Source organism: Mustela nigripes, chromosome 16 (genome assembly GCF_022355385.1).
Source record: "Mustela nigripes isolate SB6536 chromosome 16, MUSNIG.SB6536, whole genome shotgun sequence".
NCBI classification, from domain to species: Eukaryota; Metazoa; Chordata; class Mammalia; order Carnivora; family Mustelidae; genus Mustela; species Mustela nigripes.
The window spans coordinates 42,943,178-42,968,576 of NC_081572.1; the positions used below are offsets into that span (position 1 = coordinate 42,943,178).

Genomic DNA, 25,399 nt, shown 5'->3' on the forward strand with positions numbered 1-25,399 from the left:
CAGATAGACATCACAAGTAGGCAGAGAAGCAGGAAGAGAGAGAGCGAGAGAGGAGGAAGCAGGCTCCCTGTTGAGCAGAGACCCTGATGTGGGGCTCAATCCCAGAATCCTGGTAACATGACCTGAGCCAAAGGCAAGAGGCTTTAACCCACTGAGCCACCCAGGCGCCCCCTACAGAAGTTATTTCTAATTAGAGAATCACTATATGGTTATTTCAGAAATGTGAGCCACAAATAAAATACAGAATAAAAAAGTACAAAATCAAATGGGATATTTCAGTATATTAGAAGAATGAAGAAAGAATAAAACACAGGACCTCAATCATCTTATTTTCTAAATCACATGTTCAAGATAAGGCAACTTGTAAAAGAAAAATGCAACTTGTTTTAAAAAGGGTAGACTATACTAGTAGCTAAATGATATAAAGTCTTGTGCACAGTGGGACTTGATAAATGTTTGCAAATGAGTGCAATCCAATAAAACGGAAAAAAAAAATCTACTGAGAAAAAGAAAGAATAAGTCTGGAACCTGTTAAAACACAGTCTTCCTCTAAATGCCTTGAATCACCTGAAATGACAGCTGGAAACAAAGCAAAGACTAATGTGGTGAGCAACATTTCCATTTCTAACTTTCGGCTGGCTGACTGGCATTCTGAACAAGTTCATGCAGCACAGACGTCCAAATCTTCCTGTGTCTTAACTATAGAAACAACTATCACCTTCTATAAGACAATTTCAAAAACACAAGAAGACTTAGTGGTTTTAATAAAATTATTTTAATTTTAAAAATCTTCTGGGTTAAAGTTCTGTAAAGCAGTACTTAAACAGAAATCTAATATTTTATTTCTCCTAAAAGCTGAATATTTAATTTTCAAGATTCTATATCTTGCAAAAATGTTTTATAAGCAAGTGGAAGAGTTCCTAGATTTTTCAGCCACATCTTGCCTAACCAGACTTCCTTTACAGTCAGTACAGTTCCTTTGAAGTTTAATTGAAAACCACAGAATCAGCATAAAAATGCTTAGAGTAGAGAAAGTTGCAGCTTGTATATGACAGATCAAGAAGACGAATCAAAATATGTGCTCATAAAAAATTTAGGACAATTTTTTTCAGTACTCTCTCAAGGAAGAAATAGGTTGTTTGTATTTTCAAACAGACTTCAATAATAAAAACTATAATCAAAATGTAGCCAAGTCTGAACCAAAGATCTCTTGTTATATCATATGTGACTTCATTCAGTTGGTTTAGAATTGCATTTTCTAAAAGCTGCATTCAATTTCAACTGCCAACTGTTTGGTATAGCTGAATTAGACAGCTCATTCTTCTCACCTATTGTTTCTTTGTACAAAGATATATTTAAACCCATGAATACATTCAATGTCCTCAGATTCTCTATATTTAAAAAAAAATCTATAAATTTCTGTTCTACTTTGCCACATGATTTATATTCTCAATCACTAAAAACAGCAATGCATTCAGTCTATTATTTTACTATACAAACTCAGACGACCACTTGCAATTATCTGTCCTACCATATAGCAGAACATTCAATAGATTAATATGCTACTAAGCATAGCCTAGTGAATTGATAAGCTCTCAAGGGAAGGAGATTTTTAAAGATTACAGTTGCATTAATCATTCTGCATGGTGCTCAAGGGTCATCACAAATCATACACAATATACTTTGCAGTGGAGACTGGGAATCCTTGATTTAAAAAATAAAGCTATTATTGAGTAAAAAATTTTAAAAATAAAGAGAAAAGATGTGGAGAGCCTATGAAATAGGCTATTTGAAATATGAAATAGCCTATGAAGTAGGCTATTTGTTAAAGTTATATTGTCATAAAGCGTGTATCTTCCCCACCAAATGTGTGTTCTAATGAAAATTTGCTTAATAAACAAATATCAACCCTAAATCACTATCATTATAAAAACAATTACTCCATGAGTGCATTCTTATTTGGTGCCAGACATAGGCTAAGAATGCTAAGGCGTTCTTCATTTAATGCTTATTTCTGTGAAAGAAATACTGCTATTATCCTTATTTTAGGAGATGGGCAAACTGAAGCATAGAACAGTTAAATGACTTGTCTAAATCTAGCACATTGTACAGCCAGGATTCAAATTCAGGAAGATTATTTTCCAGACCCTACACTCTTAACCACTATAGTGGACTGCTTCATGTTGCTATAGGTATTTGAAGCCTAAGAAGAGAGAAATGAAAATACTACTAGGACTTCCCCACCATATGGTCTATATTAGAATCACTGGCAGATACTATTTTTATTTGAAACCACAATCACTTTCTCAAACCCTAAAGAATCAATAAACTTCCTTAATAGATTAAGATACATTATGAGATGCTAACATGTGGTATATTTTAATTTCTGCCTGAGATATGCTAAGTAACATAATTGCAAAGAGAAGGCTCTCCCAAGTTGTTGGTGTTTCTATAAAAATGTCTGCAGCAATAATTGGAGAATCACTGCTCCAGTAAGATTTCTTTCCTTAAACTTCAATAAATATCATTTCATACATTCCCTTATATGTCTGAAGCATTGTAAAGAAGAGGCTGGATTTTCTTTTTCCTTAACTAGGGCAAGGTATGGAGCAGGGAGAAGAAGAATAGGTAAGGGGCAAGGTAACAACTACAAACACAAGTTTTCCAAAGATAGAAGCTTGAGTATCTGGCTACCATGCCTTACATAGCAATGTCTTACAATAATAACCCTGTAGGAAAAAAAAAAAGTTGGCTTCTAATTATGAATGGGACCAAAAGGGATTAAGATTTAGAAGTAAATAACATAACTTTCATTTTTTTAGTTGCAAAGATCGTTTGCTCCTCCATCTTTCCCAATTACTCTGTTCCACATTTCCTATCCATTATCCCCTTTGGAAATGATCACCTTCTTCCCTACACAAATTTGGTTTTGCCACTCCTATTGTACTCATTATAATACTTTTATTGGTTATACATGCTTAGTTTATAGCTATCTTCCCCCACTATACCTGTAAATTCTAAGACAAGGATAATGCCTGATATCATCCCACAGTGCTTGAGAAGGTTCTCAGATGAGTTTATGAACTACTAAGGCACACGTAGCAAAATGACACAAATCATAGTGATTCAAACTAAAGCAGGGCAAACATGACACAAAATGAGTTTTAAAAAAAGGTGGGGGGGGGGAATCAAACAGCACCCAGACAAAGAGACTAACTCTTAACACCCAGAAGATAACTTAGAGTTATTGGTCTTTGAGTATGACAATCAAAACCTAAATATCAGCTCTGCCACTCCAAGCTAGGGGAATCTAGACAGCTCTCTGAAAATCAGTTTCTTCATCTGTAAAAGAGGAACAATAATAACATTCCTTCAAATGGTTGTTGTGTTGCCCATTTAACACTGAACTTAGTGTCTATAGCACAGCAAATACTTAAAACATTAGGTAGCTATTAGGACAGTTATGCTTTAAGGTTTCTCTCATAAATTTTAACAAATTCACCTTAAAGGAAAGCCAAAAGAACATATACACTACATGCAAGGTAAAAGTAACTGCAGATGTTTTAATTCAGAAAAATTATGTTTACTTCTCCAGCCCTATTTTCTGTACTTTGCAAGGCGTCAGCACTGTACTACTTGTGGTTCTCAGTGCACATCTGTCATTTCTAATCCCTGTGCTTTAAATTCATACTTAAGAATGCTTCCTTCCTGGGTGCCTGGGTGGTTCACTGGGTTAAGTGCCTGCCTTCGGCTCAGGTCATGATCCCAGGGTCCTGGTATGGAGTCCTGCCCTGCACTAAGCTCCCTGCTCAGTAGGAAGTTGGCTTCTCCCTCCCTCTACCCCCTCTTCTGCTCCTGCACTCCCTCTCTCTGAAGTAAATAAATAAAATCTTTAAAAAAAAAAGCATACTTTCCTCCCTCCTGCTACTCACCCTAAACAACCCTGTGTTTGCCGGCTAACTCCCACTCGCTCTTTAAGGCTTAACTAAGAAATCCTTGCTGGCCTCCTCTCTCTTCTTCAAGGTTTATATCATCTGTGACTACTACACTGTACTCTAATTACTTTTTTAATACCAATCTTTTCACTTATACTCTAAAAGCTTCCTGAGGCCAGGGACTAACTGGCTGCTGGATCCCCAATCCTGGCATGAATGAATGAATAAATAGATATATCCAGGACTGGGTATAGCACAGGATACAAAAGGTACTAAATTATTTTTTTTAATTATATAAAACAGCTCCATAAAAACTAGGCTAGAACAGAGTATACTACCATTTGTTTCCAAGCATATTCTCTCCCACTCAATTAGTGAAATATTTCCCATTTTTTCAGGAAATCTTGGGAACCATGGGACCTCTCACTACAGTTCAGAGCCAAGAACACCTCACCAGACTTTCTCTTGACAAATAGGAAAAGGAAGGGCACTGTGAACAGCAGCTGTGCTGCTCAAGCTGGGCGAGAAAATGCAGGGCAGTTTGTAAAAGTATCTAAAAAGAACTCAGTGCTGAGAACCAGAGGAAGAGAATGCATGGGGCTACCTGACAAAATAGCACTCATTAAATATTTGTTGATTAACAAGAATCTTTGGGTCTCTCCCACGTACACTTGAGGTCTAGCAGATTTCAGAGTGGATAACGGGTCTTATCAATAATCGCACGGGGACAGGTGGGTGCCTGGGTGGCTCAGTCTGTTAAGCGGCTGCCTTCAGCTTGGGTCATGATCCCAATCCACATCAGGCTCCTTGCTCAGCAGGGAGCCTGCTTCTCCCTCTGTCTGCCACTCTGCCTGCTTGTGCGCGCTCTCTAACAATAAATTTTTTTTAAAAATTCTAAATTTTAAAAAATAAATTAAAAGAATCACTTTAAAAAGATAATCACGTGTGGTTTTTAAAATTAGAAAGAGTTTCCTTACTATAGTTAAGTTTCTTGAATGAATGAACAAATTAGTGAAAACCATGGACATGTGAATGCCTACAATGGGCCTGGCAATTGTGTAGCCAGCAAAACAGCAAACATTTAATGGAAAACAGTAAAGCCTCAAGTTGCTGATATCAGCAATAGTATTTAATGGTACTATATAGGAAGGCAGCATGGACCCTGCATATTGCCTTTTTCACGGCATAATCTAGAATCTGCTCCTTTTCCCTTTTTCTTAAGATTTATTTATTTATTTGACGGGGGTAGGGGCAGAGAGAGAAGGAGAGAGAGAATCTCAGACTCCCAGCTGAGCCGGATTTGGGGGAGAGTGGTACTTCTCAGGATCCTGAGATCATGACCTGAGCCGAAATCAAGAGTCTATAGCTTAACCCACTGAGCCATGCTGGCACCCCTGCTCCCTCTCACTTAAAGTCAGATAGAAATGATAAGAGACCTGAAGATAACTTTTGATTACCAAAGGACTCCTCTTACTCTGGACTTCCAGGGGCTCTTGAGTCAAATTTTAAAATCTAAGTTAGTTGAAGTTTATTGTCTGTCCATGCAATTAAATAAATACTAAGTAATAAAGTGTTAAACTAACTAAACTCCTGTGGGACTAGCAATGGATCTTCAGTGGAACACATTTTAGCTTATGACTCCAATTTAGTATTTCCCATAGGTAGAATCACACACCATTAGAAAAAGAAGCGATTGTTTCATAAAATAAACTGAGAAAAGTTGTTAACTATTTGGAACAAAGTAAGTTTAATATTTACCTCATACTGTGTAGTAAAATCAATTTCAGATGATTGAAGTTAAATATAAAAATAAACTATTAAAAAACTTAAGAAAATATAGGTGAATATATCTCTGTTGATAGAAAACTGAACTAAGTAGAAAAACAATGGAAAACATACACACACAGCTTTGGATTGATGGTATTAAATTTTTTTATGGCATTAAAATCTTTTAAATGTTTATATATCCATGAATAAAACAAACCAAATAAAACAAGATGGCAACTGAAAAACCAAGGCAAATGTCCAACATAACAGAAAAAGGTTAATATTCTTAGTGTGTATAAAAAATATTTACAAGGGGAACCTGGGTGGCTCAATCAGTTGAGCGTCGGACTCTTCGTTCTGGCTCAGGTCATGATAAATCAGGTCATGATAAATCTCTGGCTCAGTCAGTAAAGCATGTAACTCTTGATCTTGGGAGCATGAGTTTGAGCACCACATGGGGTGTACAGATTATTTTAAAAAGTATTTACAAATCAATACAGCAAAAATAGCTATCAATGGAGAAAGTTGAGTTAATCACATGAATTATTTACAAAACAGGGAATATAAAACATATAGCAGCAAATATTTGAGAAAAATGTTAAAACCTCTGGAAAAAAATATAAATTAAAATGATAAAATGCTAGTGGTTAAGAGAAAGGATTCTGGGGTTAGACACGAGGCCTATAATCTTGGGTAGCTCATTTTACTTCTCTGAGCCTCAATTTTCTTTTCTTTTCTTTTTGAAGATTTTATTTATTTATTTATTTATTTGTAAGAGAGAGAGACTGAGCAAGGAGGGGTAATGCTTAACTGACAGCCATCCAGGCATCCCTGGGTCTCAATTTTTTTTGTAGAACAGAGATAATAATAATACCTAAACCAAAGGAGTGATGTAAAAATTAAATAACATAATGCATGTAAAATACTCAGCATAGTGCCTGGTACATGATAAGTGTTCAATAAACAATAGCTCTTACTATAATAAAGAAAATAGATGATGATGATGATACTCAGGGCTGATGAGGGTGCAGTGGAACCGATATTTTTATCCACCTGACCTCTGGTATATTGCACAGTTTGTCAACGAAGTTTGAGTCAATCTTTCTAAAGGACAATTTAGCAGTATGTACTACAAAATACTCATAATCTTCAGGCTTCTGGAAACAAAAATGTTTAAAAACAATGGAAGAACTCAAAAGGGAAAGGTCTGCTAAATAATACTATATTCATCGATTCATCATCCATTGATCCATATGTCCAATATTATTGACCTTGATGATACAAAATTATGAAAACAAACCTAGTCCTTGTTTAAGGATTAGCTTGGGAGATAAGCAATCAAATAATCAAGGGCACTAAGGAGATAAGAGCCACAACGGATAAGTACAGGGATCTATGGTGCGCATAGAAAGAGCACCTACCATAGTCTGAGAGTAGAGTCAGGGAAGCTTCCCAGAAGAAGAGCTGGGACCTGAAGGATGAGCAGGAATTAGTCAGGTAAAGAGATGAAGAAAAAGTGTTCCAGGTAAAGGGAACAGCATGTGCAAAAGCCTAGAGATCAAAGAAAGCATGGCATGTCAGCTTGACTGAGCAGTGTGCAAGGCAGGAACTTGGGAAAAGACGAGGATGAAGAGGTAAAGCAGGGTTTGCTCACTAAAAGTCTTGCTAGCAAAACTCTGGAGTGTAAACTTTATTCTAAGGGCAATACAAAAAATTAAAAAGCAATTAGTTCTAATAAATAAGTCAATAATCATAATATATCAAGAGGATACACAAGTTGAAAAGAATGAACAAATACCTAAAACGGAAATACAAAACTATAGTGAAGGGTGCACAACTTTGTGAGTTTTACTAAAAATCACTAAATTATAAAATTATGAAAATGGGTTTATTTTAGGTTTTGTAGACTATACCTCAATAAAGCTATCTTTTAAAAAGTTAACAGAAATATCTAACCATCTAAAAAATGTTCAACTTGTCTAGTAATAAAGTTTATATAAGACCAATGAGGTACTATTCTTTATCCTTGAAAGTTACTAATGATTAAATATGAAATGAAGATATCCAGTGTTAATAAGGCCAAGAGAATAGTATTTTTACCCTATGCTGGTTAAAATAAATGTTAACTGGAACAACCTTTCTAGAAAATATAAATATGCAAGAGGAGTTTTAAAATTGTTTATACTCTGTGATCCAGTAATTATATTTCTTGAAATCTTAATAAATATTCCAAAATATAGTCAAATATTTATGCCCAATGATGTTCACAGCAATGTGATTTATAATAGCAAAAAAAAAAAAAAAAGTTGGAAAAAAAACAGATGTTCAACCATAATGGGATGGTTGGGATGAGTTATAAGTGCTCTATGCAGCCATTTAAGTGCTATGGCACATAGATATATATTTATGATATGTAGTAAACTTTAAAAGAACCAAATATACAAAATTATATAGACAGCAGCATTTCAGCTATGTAAAATATATATGCAATTGTAGAGCATATATCTTTCATTCTCTTTTCTGTGCTTTTCCGTATTTTCCAAAATTTCCTACAATGACCATGTATTATTTCTGTAGTGTAAGAAAGTTCTAAAGCTGTCTTCAAAAAATTAAAAACCATCACTTTTAAGTATTTATACTTCGGACAAATCAACTGCATATTTGCTATGGCTTTATTTTCTCTGAGAGAAAGGTGTGGTCATCTTTGAATATATATAAAATACACATATAATTCAATAGTATCTTATTTATCCAGCATCATATATGGAAATGACTTTCCCCAGTTAATTAAAATGTGCACCATAAACCTCAAAACTTCCATGAAACTTGGATGGATTTCTATCTTAAAATACAATTCACTCAATCCTGACTGCTTAAAAAGAAGACAAAACAAGATGAAGCCATATTATGATTATTCAGGGTGATCATTATGACCACATAATAGTAGCTCTGAGGGACCACCGGGTTTTAGAGATTGATCCTCACATTAAGTAGTCTGTTACCATAACTGCTAAATTTTTCTTATGCCAGCTATTTATAAATCTTCTTCTTCCTCCCTTGCTATAAAACCATCAGCTATCATTTCCCAGAATTGAAAGCAACCTGTCTTTAGCAGCACCTGCCACACTTCCCATTCCTATTTTGCTGTTGATTATCTTCCTAGAGTAAGAAAAATTAAATATCCAAGTTTTAAGAATTATGTATAAACTGAGAGATAACAGGCTTCAAATAAGGGTATCACCTAAAAACGATCTGCACAGATCTAGATGATTCTGTTCTAGTTCAGGTTACAATATACGTTAACTTCAAAGAGTATGAGTTCTTGATTATATCTCATGTCTTGGTTCCTTTACTATATGGGCAATCAAGTTCTCAGGATCAGAAACTCATATGCTGTTTCACATTATGGAAAGAGATATGGACCAGGAGCCAAGGAACTTAGTTCTAGGGTATGTTCTTACACTAACCAGTTTTGTGACCTTCAGCAAGTCTTTTAACCTTGGTACCTGTCCTGCATAACTCATGAGGCTGCCCTAGAGTTAAATTAGAACACAAACACAGGGGCACCTGGGTGGCTCAGTGGGTTAAGCCGCTGCCTTCGGCTCAGGTCATGATCTCAGGGTCCTGGGATCGAGTCCCACATCGGGCTCTCTGCTCGGCAGGGAGCCTGCTTCTCTCTCTCTCTCTGCCTCTCTGCCTGCTTGTGACCTCTGTCAAAAATTTTAAAAAAAAAAAAAAAAAAGAACACAAACACAAAAAAACACTCTGAAAAGTACAAAACATTACAGAAAAGTAAAATATTTCCTTGTTATTTCAGTATGTTTATATGACCATGGATCAACACAGGTATCCATTCAGAAAATTCATAAAGAAGGAAAAAGATAATTCTTAAATTGTCTATTAACTAAGAAACCTCTATTATCTTAGAAGAACAATACTTTCCAAAGTTGGCATCTCTGATTTCTCTTTCCCTATATCCAATCAGTTCTCAGGTCCTTTGTTTCTTCTCCATAATCCCTCACATCTTTCCCTCTTTCCATTACCACTTCATACCCCCAGTTTAGGCCTTTATTATCTCACACCTGGGCTTCCATAATGGCCTCTAACTGGCTCTACTCATGGCCTCCCTCCACCTCTCTCAAATCCCTATGGCCAATAGCTCCCAGATCAATTTTCTTAAAACACCACTGTGATAATATCTGCTCAAAAACCTCTTGAGACTCTCCATTACCTTCCCTATCAAGTTTGATAGGCAGTCCCTGTGCAGTCCCAGCTTCCTCTTCACCTTTATCTCTTACTACTCTTCCAAAGAGATCCTTCCTCAAACTGGATTAGTTAAGTCCTTCAGATATGCCTTGTGCTTTCTGGCCTGTAAGTTTTGGTAATACAACTTCTCTCCACCTGAAATACTCTTAATTTCTCCGGCCCTACTCCAGTCTATAAATATTGTACCCATACTTCAAAGCTGTTTGAATCTTGTCCACCTACTATATGTACTTCTCTTTGATTACCACAATGGAAAAGATGGAAAATCCTAAAGTTAAACACATTTTCAACAGCTGACACTGGGCACATTCCTTAATAGCTCTTTGCCTCAGTTTCTTCATCTGTAAGGCAGGGATAATAGCAATTTCCTTTGGACATAATGTGAGGAGTAAATGTCATGTAAAGCATTTGGCATGACACCTAACACAGACGAAAACCCAAGAAATAAATGTTAGATATTGTTATTATTACTCTTGCCATTAGTGAATTTATCTTAATTTGAATTCAGCAATATTTATGGCCATTACAAATAAACTAAGTGTTCATGTACATACAGTATCATTTCCCTCAGTCTCTTTTTCTACGCTCTCATCTCACATTTGTTCTTCCCATCCCTTCCCAAGATTACATGATATCGATACATGGGATTGATGTCTGATACATCTTACTATCTGTAATAATCACTCATACCAGTAGATCAATAGATTTGTTTAATCCCCAGTGAATGAATATTGAAGAACTGACAGTATTAAAATGCCCTATACACCTATAGTGAAAAAGTAAAATGCTTAAAGTTATTAATTTAAAAAATTTAAATTTCCAGTCTCACAAAATTAAATCTCTCCTTTCATGATCCTCTAGACTTTTTGTTTGTTTGTTTTCTCTCTTTTACCTTTAAAACAAACGACTCAACCTATTCATGCAACAAGAGATACAATAGCAAATATATGCAGGTCAGACAGCATACAAATATTGGAACACAAGAACCACAAGACAACTCAGTTGAACATAGCTCTGGATGAAGTGAAATAGGAAGACAACTTAAGGGGAAAGGTAACTGGCTCATCAGTCATACAAACACACACACCCACACCCACACCCACACACACACCAGTTCCAGGATTCCTTTATACCCAGGGCCACATATAAACAACTGAAATAACCGGGCTACTACAGCAAGTAGCTGTAGAAATATCAGTCAGTTAGCTCAACAACTGAGCTTACCACATGATCAATTTAATTACCTATCTCAAAAGTGGCTATTAACATACCTCAATATTCTAATAACTAAGGTCTGGCTAAGTAAGTCATATCAAGTACATACAGTCTTACTGTATACTAATCATTCAACTCAAGAAACTTAGTATAGTTGCATTCTCAGCCAAAATCAGGTCTGGTGACAACTATCCTCAAATGGTTTATCAGTAGAGAGAAGTAAGGTGGTTTGAAGGAATGTTAACTTTCCAAGAACTAGCATAAAATACAACGTAAAAATTAGTTTATTAAGTTTCTATCCATATCACACTTGTCTTCAGAAGACCCTAAAACATTTTACCAGCTTTGAAGGGCAACTATTCTCAAATCTCAAAATCTCAAGAGTTGGAAAAAGCCTTAGAAGTCCCCCACTGAAGGAATTTCTTATACTAAATTCCAGGCAAAAAGCCCTTCTTTGAATACTTTAAGCAATGGACACTCACTATTTTTTGCAAGGCAGTCCACTTCACTGTTACAAAATTCTTCTTTACAATCATTGGAAATCTGCCTCCCTGAACTTTTACCCAAAGATCATAGTTCTGCTCTCTGGAACAATACAAGTTAATTTCTGAAATATAATCAATTCTAGAATTAGGATATAATTGTCAATTTGGTCACACAAAATGCAGAAGAAAGCTCAGGACACGACAACATTTTGAAATTCATCAAACCATGTTGAAATCACAAGCCACCATATTTTCGAGATAGCAAACCCCATGCCTCAGTGGACATACAAATACTAAGAATAACCTGATGTTTTACAGCGGAACCTGATGTTTACAGTGTTTACCGAATACCTTTTGGCAACTGAAACTACTAAATCCACCAACACAGTTTTAAAAATTATAATTCTGTAGGAAGTTCAAGACGGTTTTGTTCATATTTTCATTCTATTTCCTTCTAAAACATCTGCATGTTTTTAAAAGATCCCACCTCGCCCCACGTGTGCAATGTTTTACGTATTTATTTTTAATATTTTTAAAAAATAAATATATTCAAGAATAAAGCCTAAAAGAATGGGCTGTAAAGGAGTGGGGGTGGGGCTAGCAGGGAAGTCAAAGAAGGGGCCAGCAGGAAAGCGCTGGTTACTGGGTATTTTCCTTCTGGAAGCATGCTTCACCGTTATAGGTGTCTGAAGTAAGGAACCATACAAACACGATCCAAGAACAAGAACGATCATGAGAAATGAGCGTAAAGCATTAATGTCTGTAAGATGTAAATGAATTGGTACTGGTCATCAAGCAGCGCCAGATGCTTCAGAACCTCTTAGAGGAAAGGTAAGAGCTCCAAGAAGCAGAGACCAAGGCCACCCTCTGCGGGAGGGAAAGAGGGAAGAAACCAAGGAGTAACTACCAGCTCAGCAGTCCACTGAAGCCCGAACAGTACCAGAGCACAAGAACGACGGCAAGTGACTAGAGGGAAGGCACACACCGCGGAGAGCCTGAAGAAGGGGCTGCAGTGTGCGAATACCGAACGGGTCCAAGAGATGGGTGTGGGAAAACGGCTGTGGTGTGTGTAAGGGGCAACGCAGGAGCCCCATGGTCCTCTCCCTGCAGCAGAGCAACAGAGGGTACAAGGAAGGGGGAGGGTGAAAAGCAAGAATGACTCATTCCCGAAAGGAAGTGTTCAAGCCATAGGAAAGCATGCCGCGGGGGGGTTCAAGGCGAGGACTGGGAGAGCCAGGTGCCCCCAGTGATGGAGGCAAACCCCAACGTCCCGTAGTTCCCGTAGCTCGTCTTTAAGATGGGGTGTGTGGGGGTTTCGCGGCAGCCGAGTGCCAAGGCCTGGGAAGCGGCGCGGCGCGTGCGCAGTGGCGCTCGGCGGGACCCGCTGAGGCAAAGCGGAGCCGCAGTGACAGAAGCGAGCGGAGCGGCCGCCGGGTGGGACTCACCGAGGCGCAGGGGCTGGAGGTGGTGCTGGGGGTAGGCGACCGCTGGACCGTGACCAAAGCCATCTAGGCGCTGCTAGGTTGTTCCGGGCAGGGCATTCTTGTCCTGAGTGTGGGGGGCGGGAGGGTGACGGAGCCGGGATGGGGAATAGGGTATGGGATGGGGGTGAGGGGAACGGGGAGGAGGAGGAGGACGCGGGAACGGCCGCAGGCTCCGCACCCAACACCGGACTCTCGCCTACTGACGCGCGGAACGGGCGGCGGGCGGGCGGGCGGGCGGTTCGGCAGCAGCGGGGCACAATGAGCGCTCCCAGTGCGCAGGCGCCACCTGTCAGCAACCGCCTCTCCCCTCGGCGCGCGCCGCCGCCTCGCCGTAACCCTTGAGTTGCCGGAAGCCGGCTGAGTGTTTGCGTCTCCGGCCGCCGCCCCTTCCCGGGTTTCCTCCCTTGCCCTGGAATCACGCGGTTTGCCCGCGTCGAGAGGCAGGGTGGTGGGCTGGGGGGAGGGGCCCCGGGCCGGGGAGAGGGGAGAGCTCTGGAATCCCCACTCCTGAGAGACGACCATTTTATGAGGTGGGGGCGCACAGCTTAACCGATCTTAGTGAAAGGAAACTGAGGTGAAAATCCTGAGGCAAACATGTTGTCTGGTGGAACAGGGCTCCGACGGGTTTCAAAGGCTTTCTCTGGGCCGGAGTGAGACGTACTGGACTGGAGACCCTCCTGGTGCGACCATAGACGAGTTTATCCTCTTTTGACCCGGTTCTCGGGGTTTTTTTTCTGAGCTTTACCACCCTCTGTCTCAGAGCCCATGTTTTATGATGAGACTTTATGAAAGAAAGAAAGGTTTTTAATTTTATACCCTGGCAAGCTTCAGGGTACCCCTCACGCTTCCTCTATTACCCGGGCCTCTAAGGACTCATTCATTATTCCTAAGGTGGAGAGAGGCTGCATCAGCCCCGGAGGCGGAGAAAGCTGGGCTCACGGAGTTAAAAGGGTCAAACCTGCTGTTTACCTCCCACTTGCTTCCCGCTGGGAAGAAATTCTCTTGAATTGGTTTTGCTCCTTGAGATTTTTCTTCTCCTTCGGCTCTAGATTTCATGATTGCATAGACACATGTGAAATGTAGATTATTAAATATTTTAAAGGAATACTTTTCTGAAAGATAAACCGTCAGTAGACTATAAACTAAGAAAGTAATGGAAAATCAAGATTAAGCGGGGGGGGATCTCACTATGCAAATACCACTGATTGTTTACACAGAGAAAGAGTTGACAAAGCTATTTCTCAATTGGAGTGGATGTTCTGGAAGATACCACCGTGCATCTCAAAGCTGTAGAAAACACACACATTAAGGAGTTTGCAGTTATTAAAGCCTCCTCCTCCTGTTGTTACTCAAACTCCCTTGGATCTCATTGCTTTCTTTCAACTGACAGGGCTGTCATGAGCTCTTTCTGGCTGCTGTATGGTTAAATGCCACTAGAGCCCTCTGTGCTGAGCCTTTGTTCTCTCCCTGGGGCCCTGCGGTTGAAATAATTAGCAGGGAGGTTCCATCAAGAATCAAGACACTGAGGGTCCCTGTACTGTACAGCCCTGTGTAGAATGAATCGCAGAGAAGCCAGCTGGTAGGCTTTTGCCCCCTGGTGGTGGTTAAGAGTACCTGCGAGACAAAATTAAACAAAGATGTATGGTTCACCGATTAAACGATCTGTGTTTTTTCTTTCTTTCCCGGAGCTGCGTAGTAAACAGGAAAAGAAAAGACAAAGTTCAGAAATAAGAACTTTGAGCCAATGCTTAGAAGACCAAACAGGAAGTTATATGCATAGCTAAGAAATATACATGGCTGAAAGCTGAATGAAAGATAAATGAAACAAACGTGGTTAAGAAATCAAAGTATTCTAGGAAAAGTATTATTCAAATCAACAGGTCTTACTAATGTACTAGTATGTTACTTTTCTTAGTGCATCAGGGATAGCTACACTGATTATCTAGTTTTGTGTACCAACAGAATATTAAGAAATTCTTTTAACAGATGACTTAATTCCATTAATCTTACAATGGAAAAGATCACTGCTATAGGACTCTGAAGACCTGGTTTCTAACTCCAGTTCTGTGAAACTTTGGGCAAATGGGTTAAACTTTTTGAGCATTGGTTTCTACAATGGATTGCTAACTCACAGGATTCCTGTGATCAAATGAGATAATGCATGGTAAAGTACAAGATAAACTATAAAGCCCTGTGTGTAGTTAAGATAACTTTATTATTCTCTAGTTTGTTTCAAGTTTGGTCATCTTTCTTTGAGTGTACTCTATGTGTAGAAAATAGCATCAAGCAAAAAGGGAATAAAAATGACTTAAAAGGACATGACACATGCTTCTCTTAATAGTAAGAGAAGTAGATGCGTGATGAAGATAAGTCTCATTAGGCAGATATAATAGATCTTTGTTGGACATATCTGAGGTGATAAAATCCTGGTCAAAATTAGGATTATAAAAGAACTTGGAATTAGGGGCACCTGGGTGGTGGCTCAGTGGGTTAAGCGATTTGCCTTGGGCTCTGGTCATACATGATCAGGGTCCAAGGTCCCAGCTCACCAGGGAAGTCTGTTTCTGCTCATGTACTCTCTCACTATTATTCTTTCAAATAAATAAAAATCTTTTAGAAAATTGGAATTATAAAGTACCCAGATTCACATTAAACTTATTTGTATTAGGAAGTTAATTTATAATCTACAAAGGAAATAGCTCTTCCTGGTATAGAACCATTTGAGGAAGCTTAGATTTGGAAATCTTGATTTATGTTCATTTGTCACCATTAATTGAGAACATATTGAGTATGTATTATATTTTAAGAACAAAATAAAAGTCTATCTTTCAGGACCTCAAAGCCTATTAGCAAGGAAAAGTGGTACTGTGGTTTCAGTCACCTTTGATAGGCCCCCAAGAAGGTTACATATATAGGAAAAGCCTAAATATGTACAAAATTCTTTCAAAACACAGAGGAAGAGGTCTGGGTAAATGCACATTTTATGATACTGGCTTTCAGGCTTTGATTGCAGAGCTAGATCACCTGTGAGCATTTGAAATCTATGCTCTCTGCCTCATTTATACCTATTCTTCCCTAGGCTCCACCCTGGTTCCTACTTGGTCTTCTGGTGATGTGAGGGAGGAAGTATCTACTTCTAATAGAGAAAAATCCCTAGAATTCTCTTAGTTTATTAGTTGAATTTGAGAAGAGAGAGAGACCAAGAGCAGGATTCCCAAAAGACGGAGCCAGAGACAGAAGGCCTCCTAGTTCTATTTATAGCACCTTTATTCTTCCCACCTGTGATAATGGAGGCCTACTTGTCCTATTGGAATTCCTTTAACCCTTGTCTTGTATCATCACTCCTTTAGGGGTGAAATTATAGAGAAACTTTTGAAATTCTTGAGATCAGTTGGTTCTTAAGCTTTGAGAACTTGGTGAAAACTATTAACTCTCTCCAAAAAGATATACTTGCACATTTCACACACTCACTGAAATCCATTGAGAGGCCTCTGATTAAGAATCGTGATCTGGTTTGCAACAACGTGGATAGAACTAGAGAGTATTATGCTAAGTGGTATAAATCAACCAGAGAGACAATTATCGTATAGTCTCACTGATACATGAAATGTAAGAAACAAAACAGAGACTCATAGGGGAAAAAAAGAAAAAATAAAACAAGACGAAACCAGAGAGGGAGACAAACCATAAGAGACTCTTAATCATAGGAAACAGACCGAAGGTTGCTGGAGGGGAGAAGGGTGGAGGAATGGGGTAACTTGCTGATGGACTTTAGAGAGGGCATGTGATATAATGAGCACTGGGTATTATATGAGACTGATGAATCACAGGGCTGTACTTCTGAAACCAATAATACATTATACATTAATTAGTTGAATTTAAATTTTAAAAATGTTTAAAATAAAAATGTCAAAAAAAAAAAAAGAGAGAGAGAGAGAGGAATCCTGATCTGGGGCTAAAGCAGTGCTTCTCAACTTTTTTTTGCATCATGACATCCATAGAGATGATGATATTTGTATAGCACATTGGGATAAATTAAAGGGGATTTGGAGGCAATTGTATGGAGCTTGGTGAAAAAAAAACTTTTAAATATAATATAGTGAGAAAAAGAAACATATTAGGGATGATATTAAATATTGAATTTGTATGAGATTCTGAATAGTCTTCTCAAAAATTAAATGAAAAATCTGAGATTGCTTCTATAAACATAAAATTTTTTATGTAGGTTTTTAAAAACATTATTACAAGATTACTGATTATTCTCTTTGCTGTACCTTTCAGCTCCATTACTTATTTATTTTATAACTGGGAGTTTTTACCACATAATTCCCTTTACCTATTTGAGCTGAACCCCACCTTCCTCCCCTCTGGTAACCACCAGTTTGTTCTCTGTATTTATGAATGTATTTCTGTTTTTTGTTTGTTTGTTTTGTCTTTTGGATTCCACATGTAAGTGAAATCATATGGTATTTGTCTTTGACTTATTTCACTTAACATAATACTCTTCATGCCCATCCATGTTGTTGCAAGTGGCAAGATTTCATTCTTTTTTACTAATATTCACATATACATATTCATATCTATCTATGTATCTATCTACCACATCTTCTTTATTTATCCATCTATCAATGGATACTTGGGTTGCTAACATATCTTGGTTATTATAAACGCTGCAATAAACACGAGGGTGCATATATCTTTCCAAATTGGTGTTCTCATTTTCTTTAGGTAAATATCTAGTAGGATTACTGGATTATATCATGGTCTATTTTTAATTATTTGAGTAATCTCCATATAGTTTTCCACATTGGTTGCACCAATTTACATTCCCACCAACAGTGCACAAGGGTTCCCTTTTCTCCACATCCTCATCAACACTTGTTATTTCTTGTCTTGATACTAACCATTAAGACTGGTGTGAGACAATATTTCATTGTAGTTTTGATTTGTCTTTCCCTGATGATTATTGATGTTGAGCATCTCTTCATGTATCTGTAGGCCCTCTGTATGTCTCTGGAAAAATGTACAGTCAGGTCCTCTGCCTACTTTTAATCAGATTATTATTATTTTTATTTTACTGTTGAATTGTATGAAGTTCTTCGTATAATTTAGATATTAACCTCTTTTTGGTCATATAATTTGCAAATATCTTCTCCCATTCAGTATATTGCCTTTCTGGTTTGTTGATGGTTTCCTTTGCTGTGCAAAGGATTTTTACTTTGGTGTAATCCCAGTAGTTAATTTTTGCTTTTGTTTCCCGTGTTTGAGGAGGCATATCTGTAAATATGTTGCTAAGGCCAATGTCCAGGAGATTACTACTTGAGTTTTCTTTTAGGAATTTTATGGTGTTAGGTCTCACATTTCAGTCTTTAATCCATTTTGAGTTTGTTTTTGTGCATGGTTTAAGAAAGTTGTCCAGCTTCATTCTTTTGCATGTAGCTGTCCAGTTTTCCCAGCATTATTTCTTTTTTTTTTTTTTAAGATTTATTTATTTATTTATTTGACAGATCCCAAGTAGGCAGAGGCAGGCAGAGAGAGAGAGAGGAGGAAGCAGGCTCCCTGCTGAGCAGAGAGCCCGATGTGGGGCTCGATCCCAGGTACCTGGGATCATGATCTGAGCCGAAGGCAGAGGCCTTAACCCACTGAGCCACCCAGGCGCCCCTCCCAGCATTATTTCTTGAAAAGACTCTTCATTGTATGTTCTTGCTTTCTTTGTCAAAGATTAATTTGACCATATAACTGTGGGTCTATATCTGGGCTATTTTGTTCTATTGTTCTATGTGTCTATTTTTGCACCAGTATAACCTGTTTTGGATATTATAACTTGGTAGCATATCCTGGAATCTGGGATTGTGATACCACCAGTTTTGCTCTTCTTTCTCAGGATTACTTTGGCTATTCAGGGTCTTTTGTGGTTCCATACAAAATTTAGGATTATTTTTAAGTTCTGTGAAAAATGTTATTGGTATTTTGACAGGGATTACATTGAATCTGTAGATTGCTTTGTGTAGTAGGGACATTTTAATATTAATTCTTCAATCCGTGCACATGGCATATCTTTCCATTTGCTTGTGTTATCTTTAATTTCTTTCACTAATGTCTTATATTATTCATAGTATAGGTCTTTCACCTTCTTGGTTAAATTTATTCCTAGGTATTCTTTTTGGTGCAATTATAAATGGGATTGTATTTTAATTTTCTCTTTCTGCTACTTTGTTATTAGTATATGGAAATGCAACAGGTTTCTGTATATTAAGTATGTATACTGCAACTTTACTGAATTCGTTTATTACTTCTAATAGTTTTTTGGTATAGTCTTTATGGTTTTCTATATAAACTATCATGTCATCTGCAAATAGGGAGTTTTACTTCTTTCTTACTGATTTGGATGACTTTTATTTCTTTTTCTTGTCTGATGGCTGTGGCTAGGAATTCCAGTACTATGTTGAATACAAATAATGAGAATGGACATCCTTGTTTTGTTTGTGATCTTAAATGAAAAGCTTTCCATTTTCACCATTATGTATGATATTAGCTGTGGGTTTTTTTATTTATGGCCTTTATGTTAGTAAGGTATGTTTTCTCTAAATCTACTTTGTTGAGAGTTTTTATCATGAGTGGATTTTGTATTTTATCAAATGCTTTTCTGCATCTATTGAGATGATCATATTTTTTTTCAAGATTTTATTTATTTATTTGACAGAAAGAGAGAGACTACAGGGGGAGTGGCAGACAGGGAGAGGGAGAAGCAGACTCCTTGCAGAGCAGGGGAAGACCGATATGGGACTCGATCTCAGGACTCTGGAATCATGACCTGAGCCGAAGGCAGTCCCTTAATCAACTGAGCCACCCAGGTGCCCAATTATATGGTTTTTATCCTTCCTTTTGTTAATGTGATATATCATATTCATTGGTTGGTGAATATTGAACCATCCTGGGGTAAATCCCACTTGATTGTGGTGAATGGTCCTTTCAGTGTATTGTTGAATTTGGTTTGCTAATATTTTGTTGAGGATTTTTGTCTCTATGTTTATTGGGGATATTGGCCTGTAGTTTTCTTTTTTTTTGCAGAGTCTTTATATGGCTTTGGTATCAGAGTAATTCTGGCCTCATAGAATGAATTTGGAAGTTTTCCTTCCTCTTCTATTTTTGGAATAGTTTGAGTGGAATAGGTATTAACTCTTCTTTAAATGTTTGGTAGAATTTATCAGTGAAGCCATCCAGTCCTGCTCTTGTTTGTTGGGAGTTTTTTGAGGACCTACTCAATTTCATTACTAGTAATCAGTCTGTTCAAATTTTCTATTTCTTGCTGATTCCACTTGGAAGACTGTATGTTTTGAGAATTTATCTATTTCTTCTAGGTTGTCTAATTTGTTGGCATATAATTTTTCATAGTTTTCTTTTATAATTCTTTGTATTTCTGTCATGTTGGTTATTTCTCCTCTTTCATTTATGATCTTATTTATTTGAGTCCTCCCTTTTTTTCTTGATGAATCTGGATAAGTTTATCAATTCTGTTTATCTCTTCAAAGAACCAGCCATTGGTTTCATTGATCTTTTGATTGATTTTTTTTAGTTTTTATTTCATTTATTTCCACTCTGGTCTTTATAATTTCCTTTCTTCTACTAACTTAGGGGTTGCTTTGTCATTTTTTTCCTAGTTCTGGTAGGTGTAAGTTTACATCATTGTTTTGAGATTTTTCTTGTGTCTTGAGGTGGACCAGTATCACTATAAACTTCCTTCTTAGGAATGCTTCTGCTGTGTCCCAAAGATTTTGGACCATTTTGCTTCCGTTTTCATTTGTCTACATGTTTTTGTTGTTGTTCAGTTTTTATTTCATAATCATAAACTTAACTCTGCAAACCAGCTAGACTTTGAGGGGAGTAAGAAAAATATGAAACTCATAGAACTACAGTGAGAGCACAAAGAGTATAGGATATTTCAAGCAGATGGGGGTGAAGGGATGCTTTTCTGATCAACAGAAGGAATAGTCTGGTAGTTAAGATAAAACATAAGTCAAATTGATTAGATTTATCTATAGTCAGCAATGATTATCTTTTTGCTGGTTTTGCCATTCCTGGACCCAAAGTGCTCCATGGCTTCCAAGATATTTATGCCCTGTTTCACCTTGCCAAAGACCACATGCTTGTCATCCAGTCTCTCAGTCTTAGCAGTGCAGATGAAAAACTGGGCACCATTTGTACTGGGTCCAGTATTTGCCATGGACAAGATGCCAGGACCTGTGTGCTTCAGGATGAAATTCTCATGATCAAATTTCTCCACATAGATGGACTTGCCACCAGTGCCATGATGGCCTGTGAAGTCATCACCCTGGCACATAAATCCCAGAATAATCCTGTGAAAACTGGAAACTTTGTTACCAAATCCTTTCTCCCCAGTGCTCAGAGCATGAAAGTTCTCTATTATCTTTGAAAGTTTGACTGCAAACAACTCAAAAGAGGTGTGGCCTAAGGGCTTGGAATTCATGGCAATGTTAAAGAACATGGTGGGGCTGATGACTGGCGGCATGGGCAGCTCCAGGGTGGGGGCATATGCAAGGCTGTCTTCATGTTCTTTTTGATTTCTTTGTTGACCATTGGTTGTTTAGTAGTGTGTTGTTTAGCTTCAGTATTTTTGTGTTTTTTCCATTTTTTTCTTATAATTTATTTCTAGTTTCATACTTTCATGGTCAGAAAAGATGTTTGATATGATTTCAGTCTTAAATTTATTGAGACTTGATTTGTGGACTAACATGTGCTCTATCCTGGAGAATATTCCATGTGCACTTGAAAAAAATGTCTCTTCTGCTATTATGGGATGGAATGTTCTATATTTACTCTGTTAATCCATCTGGTCTAATGGGTTATTCAAAGCCACTCCTTCCTTATTGATTTTTTGGATCTGGATGATATATTTGTTGATGTAGGTGGCATATTTAAATCCCTTACGGTTATTGTACTACTGTCAATTTCTCTCTTCATATCTATTAATATTTGCTTTTTTTATGGGTGCATAGATATTTACAATGTTAAACTTGTTGTTGGACTGATCCCCTTATCATTATGTAATGCCCTTTTTCTCTTGTTACAGTCCTTGTTTTAAAGTCTATTTTGTCTTATACAAGTATTGCTTCCTTGGCTTTTTTTTCCACTTCCATTTACATGGAATATCATTTTTTATCCCTTGACTTTCAGTCTGTATATGTCTTTAAGTCTGAATTGAGTCTCATAAACAGCATATAGATGCATTTTGTTTTTTTATCCATTAAGTCCCCTGATGTCTTTTGACTGGAGCATTAACATTTAAAGTGATTATTGATAGGTATGTGCTTATTGCAATTTGTTGTTTTGTGGTTGTTTTTGTAGTTCTTTGTTCCTTTCTTTTTGTCTTGTTCTCTTCTCTTCTGGCTTGATGGCCTTCTTGGATTGATTTATTTATTTTTGTGTGTATCTATTTCAAGTTTTTTATTTGTGGCTACTGTGAGGTTCATATATGAGGTATATATACATATATATATATATATACAGGCAGTCTATATTAAGTTGATGGTCACTTAAGTTCACATGTGTGCTGAAGAAAACATTCTAAAGGCACTAAATTTTTACTCCATCTCTGTGTTTTATATATGAGATATTATAGTTTACATTTTAATTGTGTATCCCTTGACTAATTTTTATAGATATAATTGATTTTTACTATTTTTGTGTTATAACCTCCTTACTGGCTTTATAAGTGATTAATCTACTTTAACTATATATTTGGTTTTACCAGTGACATTTTTTCATAGTTTTCTTCTAGTTATGTTCTTTTCTTTCCATTTAAAGAATTCCCTTGAGGGGCTCCTGGGTGGCTCAATTGGTTAAGTGTCCGACTCATGTTCTTGGCTCAGGTCTTGGTCTCCAGGTTATAGGACCAAATCCCACAATGGGCTGCTAGCTAGGTATGGAGCCTGGGTTGGGATTCTCTCTCTCCCTCTGCCCTTCCCAACTCTCTTGTTCTCTATAAAAAATAATATCGCCCTCGCCCCGCAAGGACGACAAGAACCCTGGTTCGGATGCATCTTCTCCCTCTTCTCTCTCTTTATTTCCACAAGTCTACACACTTATATACGCTTACATGACCAATCAGTGAGCAGGGTACAGGAGGGAGCGAATCAGGCTGTGCACCTAAATGAACAACTTCGCTAGCAACCAATGCTGTTTACTTCCTCTTTGGGCGTTCCGCTTAGTCTCACGAGGCAATCCTAACCTGGCAACTAGCCAGGCGTCATCTTTTAATGGCGGAGGCCGCCCTGGCCAGGGGCCTGCCTCCGACATCTCCCCCTTTTTTCTTTTATGGCAGGGATCGTGCCTGTCTTAGGTTGTCAGTGGCGGGGAATATCCTTACCCGTCATCAGACGGCAGATATCAATGATCTGCGTCCTGTCTTAGGTTGGTATATTTCCCCCACCAATCTTACCCGTCATTGACTACCGATCCAGCATACTTAGCCACACTTGGGGGGATATTCCAGCCTCAATGGCTAACAAGGCCTGCACCATGGCTTGCTGTTGCCTAGGTTGTTGTCGCTTCCAAATTTGCAGTTTCCTTACTAGCAGAATCAAGCCCACCACGAGGACTGTCATCAGACCAATTACGCTAGCCCATTGTTTCATAAAGGTTAACACATCTTGCAATGTTTTGATTATCTCTGGGAGGGTTGCAAGCTCAACTCTGGTGTTATTTATCCTTGTTATGCCTAGTAGCAGGTGCTGAGTATAGTTTTGGAATTCTGCGGACTAATTCCCCTGCAAGTATTGGGAGAGCTGTCGGGAGACATTCTGTAAGTCACTCATATTAGTATAGGCTATGAGTGTTACACAAATTGCCGGGAAGGGTACTATACATCCCAGTCCCAATAGGGCCCCCCATATGTCCACTTGTTCTTGAACCAAATCCACTCTCTGGTTGACTATCAGGATTCCTGCTTGCAGATGTGCATTTATTTGAGTCTGTGTTTGAAGGGCAGCCGCCGTTCCTTCTGCAAGGGTGTTCACAGCTTCTGCAGTGGGTATAGTTGTAGCAAGCGAGACTGCTGCTGCCGTGGCAGCTGCTGTAGATATAGCCAATGCTGTCACAACGGCGGCTGTGATACCAAAATCTCTCTTCTTTCTGGCTAGCACCACCGGTAACTTGTCCTCTGGAATGGAAACTGGGATAGGAACATGGGTAGGGATACGCATAATCACAGCCAGCTTGAAGGCCATAACATTCCAGCACTGGGAAAGATAGCAATTCTTAGTGCAATTCAACGTATCATTCAGCTCGCTAGCATTTGTTACAAGGAAAAGGAATGGTGGCCAGACGCATATGGGAGTGGGCTGATAAGTAATATTATTGGGACAAGACACATTAACTGTTGTCTCAAAGGTACTAGAGTCATTTTGTTTATAAGAACAGTTGAGGAATTTGCCACCATTTAACATGGACACTGCTGAGATATCAGTACATGCTCCTAGCAAGTTACAGACCTGCCATGCATCAAAGGGAGAGGAGAGAATATGAGAGAAGAGTTAGTCACTGGTAAAGGATATAGCCATGCTTTAACCACTGCTCACATCTCTCTGGCTTGAGTCTGCCACAGGAGGTGTAGCATCCCCAGAGTTATCATCAGCATCTTTAGCATCATGACTGGTGTTTGGAGGCAAGGCTGCACGCACCAGCTGCTCTGGGATCCAAATTGGAGCCTCCTTTTCCTGTGGAAAAACACATACAGACCCCCTACTCCATACTAACACTGGATCTGGTCCATTCCACTTTCCTGTGAGGATGTCCCTCCAAAGTACTAAGGCTTAGGGGAAGCAGCAGCATCACTTGCATGTCTGTCTGCAGCTGATTTACCCGTTTTGTCCAACGTTAAAAAATTCAAAATAAAGAGAATGGTGTTGATCTTATCTTTAGGGGACCTGAAGGTGTCCCCTATTCCCCCTTTTTGTTTATAAAGCGCATTTTTTATTGTAAGACGTGCACGCTCCACAACACCCTGTCCTTGTGGGTTATAGGGTATTCCATGTATCAAGTGAATGTCAAGTTGTTGTAGGAAGGCTTTAAAGGGTTGTGAGGTGTAGCCTGGACCATTATCTGTCTTTAATTGGCGTGGCTTTCCCCATGCCGCGAAAGCCTGTGGGCAATGGGCGATAACATCTCTGGATTTTTCCCCCGTATGCACTGAGGCGAAAATTATTCCAGAGCAGGTATCTACAGAGAC

General features: G+C 38.3%; 2 protein-coding genes and 1 long non-coding RNA gene across 5 annotated transcripts in view; 1 reads left to right on the top strand and 2 right to left on the bottom strand.

Annotated features, from left to right (window-relative positions):
• Positions 1–13,384, bottom strand: part of SSH2 (slingshot protein phosphatase 2) — a 251,232-nt gene extending 237,848 nt beyond the window's left edge. For both annotated transcript variants that reach the window (XM_059380665.1, XM_059380663.1), the window contains exon 1: positions 13,114–13,384. In XM_059380665.1, coding sequence (XP_059236648.1) covers positions 13,114–13,176 — 63 coding nt within the window. In that variant the 5' untranslated portion in view covers positions 13,177–13,384. The remainder of the gene's footprint in view (positions 1–13,113) is intronic.
• LOC132004335 (uncharacterized) overlaps positions 13,038–25,399 on the top strand; it is a 28,437-nt gene continuing 16,075 nt past the window's right edge. Inside the window, exon 1 of one of the 2 annotated variants that reach the window (XR_009400494.1) lies at positions 13,038–13,190. This is a non-coding gene — a long non-coding RNA (uncharacterized LOC132004335). The remainder of the gene's footprint in view (positions 13,191–25,399) is intronic. The other variant, XR_009400493.1, reaches the window with a different exon arrangement.
• LOC132004069 (peptidyl-prolyl cis-trans isomerase A-like) lies at positions 21,185–21,682 on the bottom strand. The gene has a single exon (XM_059380130.1). The coding sequence runs from the start codon at positions 21,680–21,682 to the stop codon at positions 21,185–21,187; it is 498 nt and encodes a 165-aa protein (XP_059236113.1).

Coding starts and splice junctions, on each gene's coding strand:
- LOC132004069 (XM_059380130.1), bottom strand. CDS start 21,682: ATGCCGCCAGTCATCAGCCCCACCATGTTCTTTAACATTGCCATGAAT.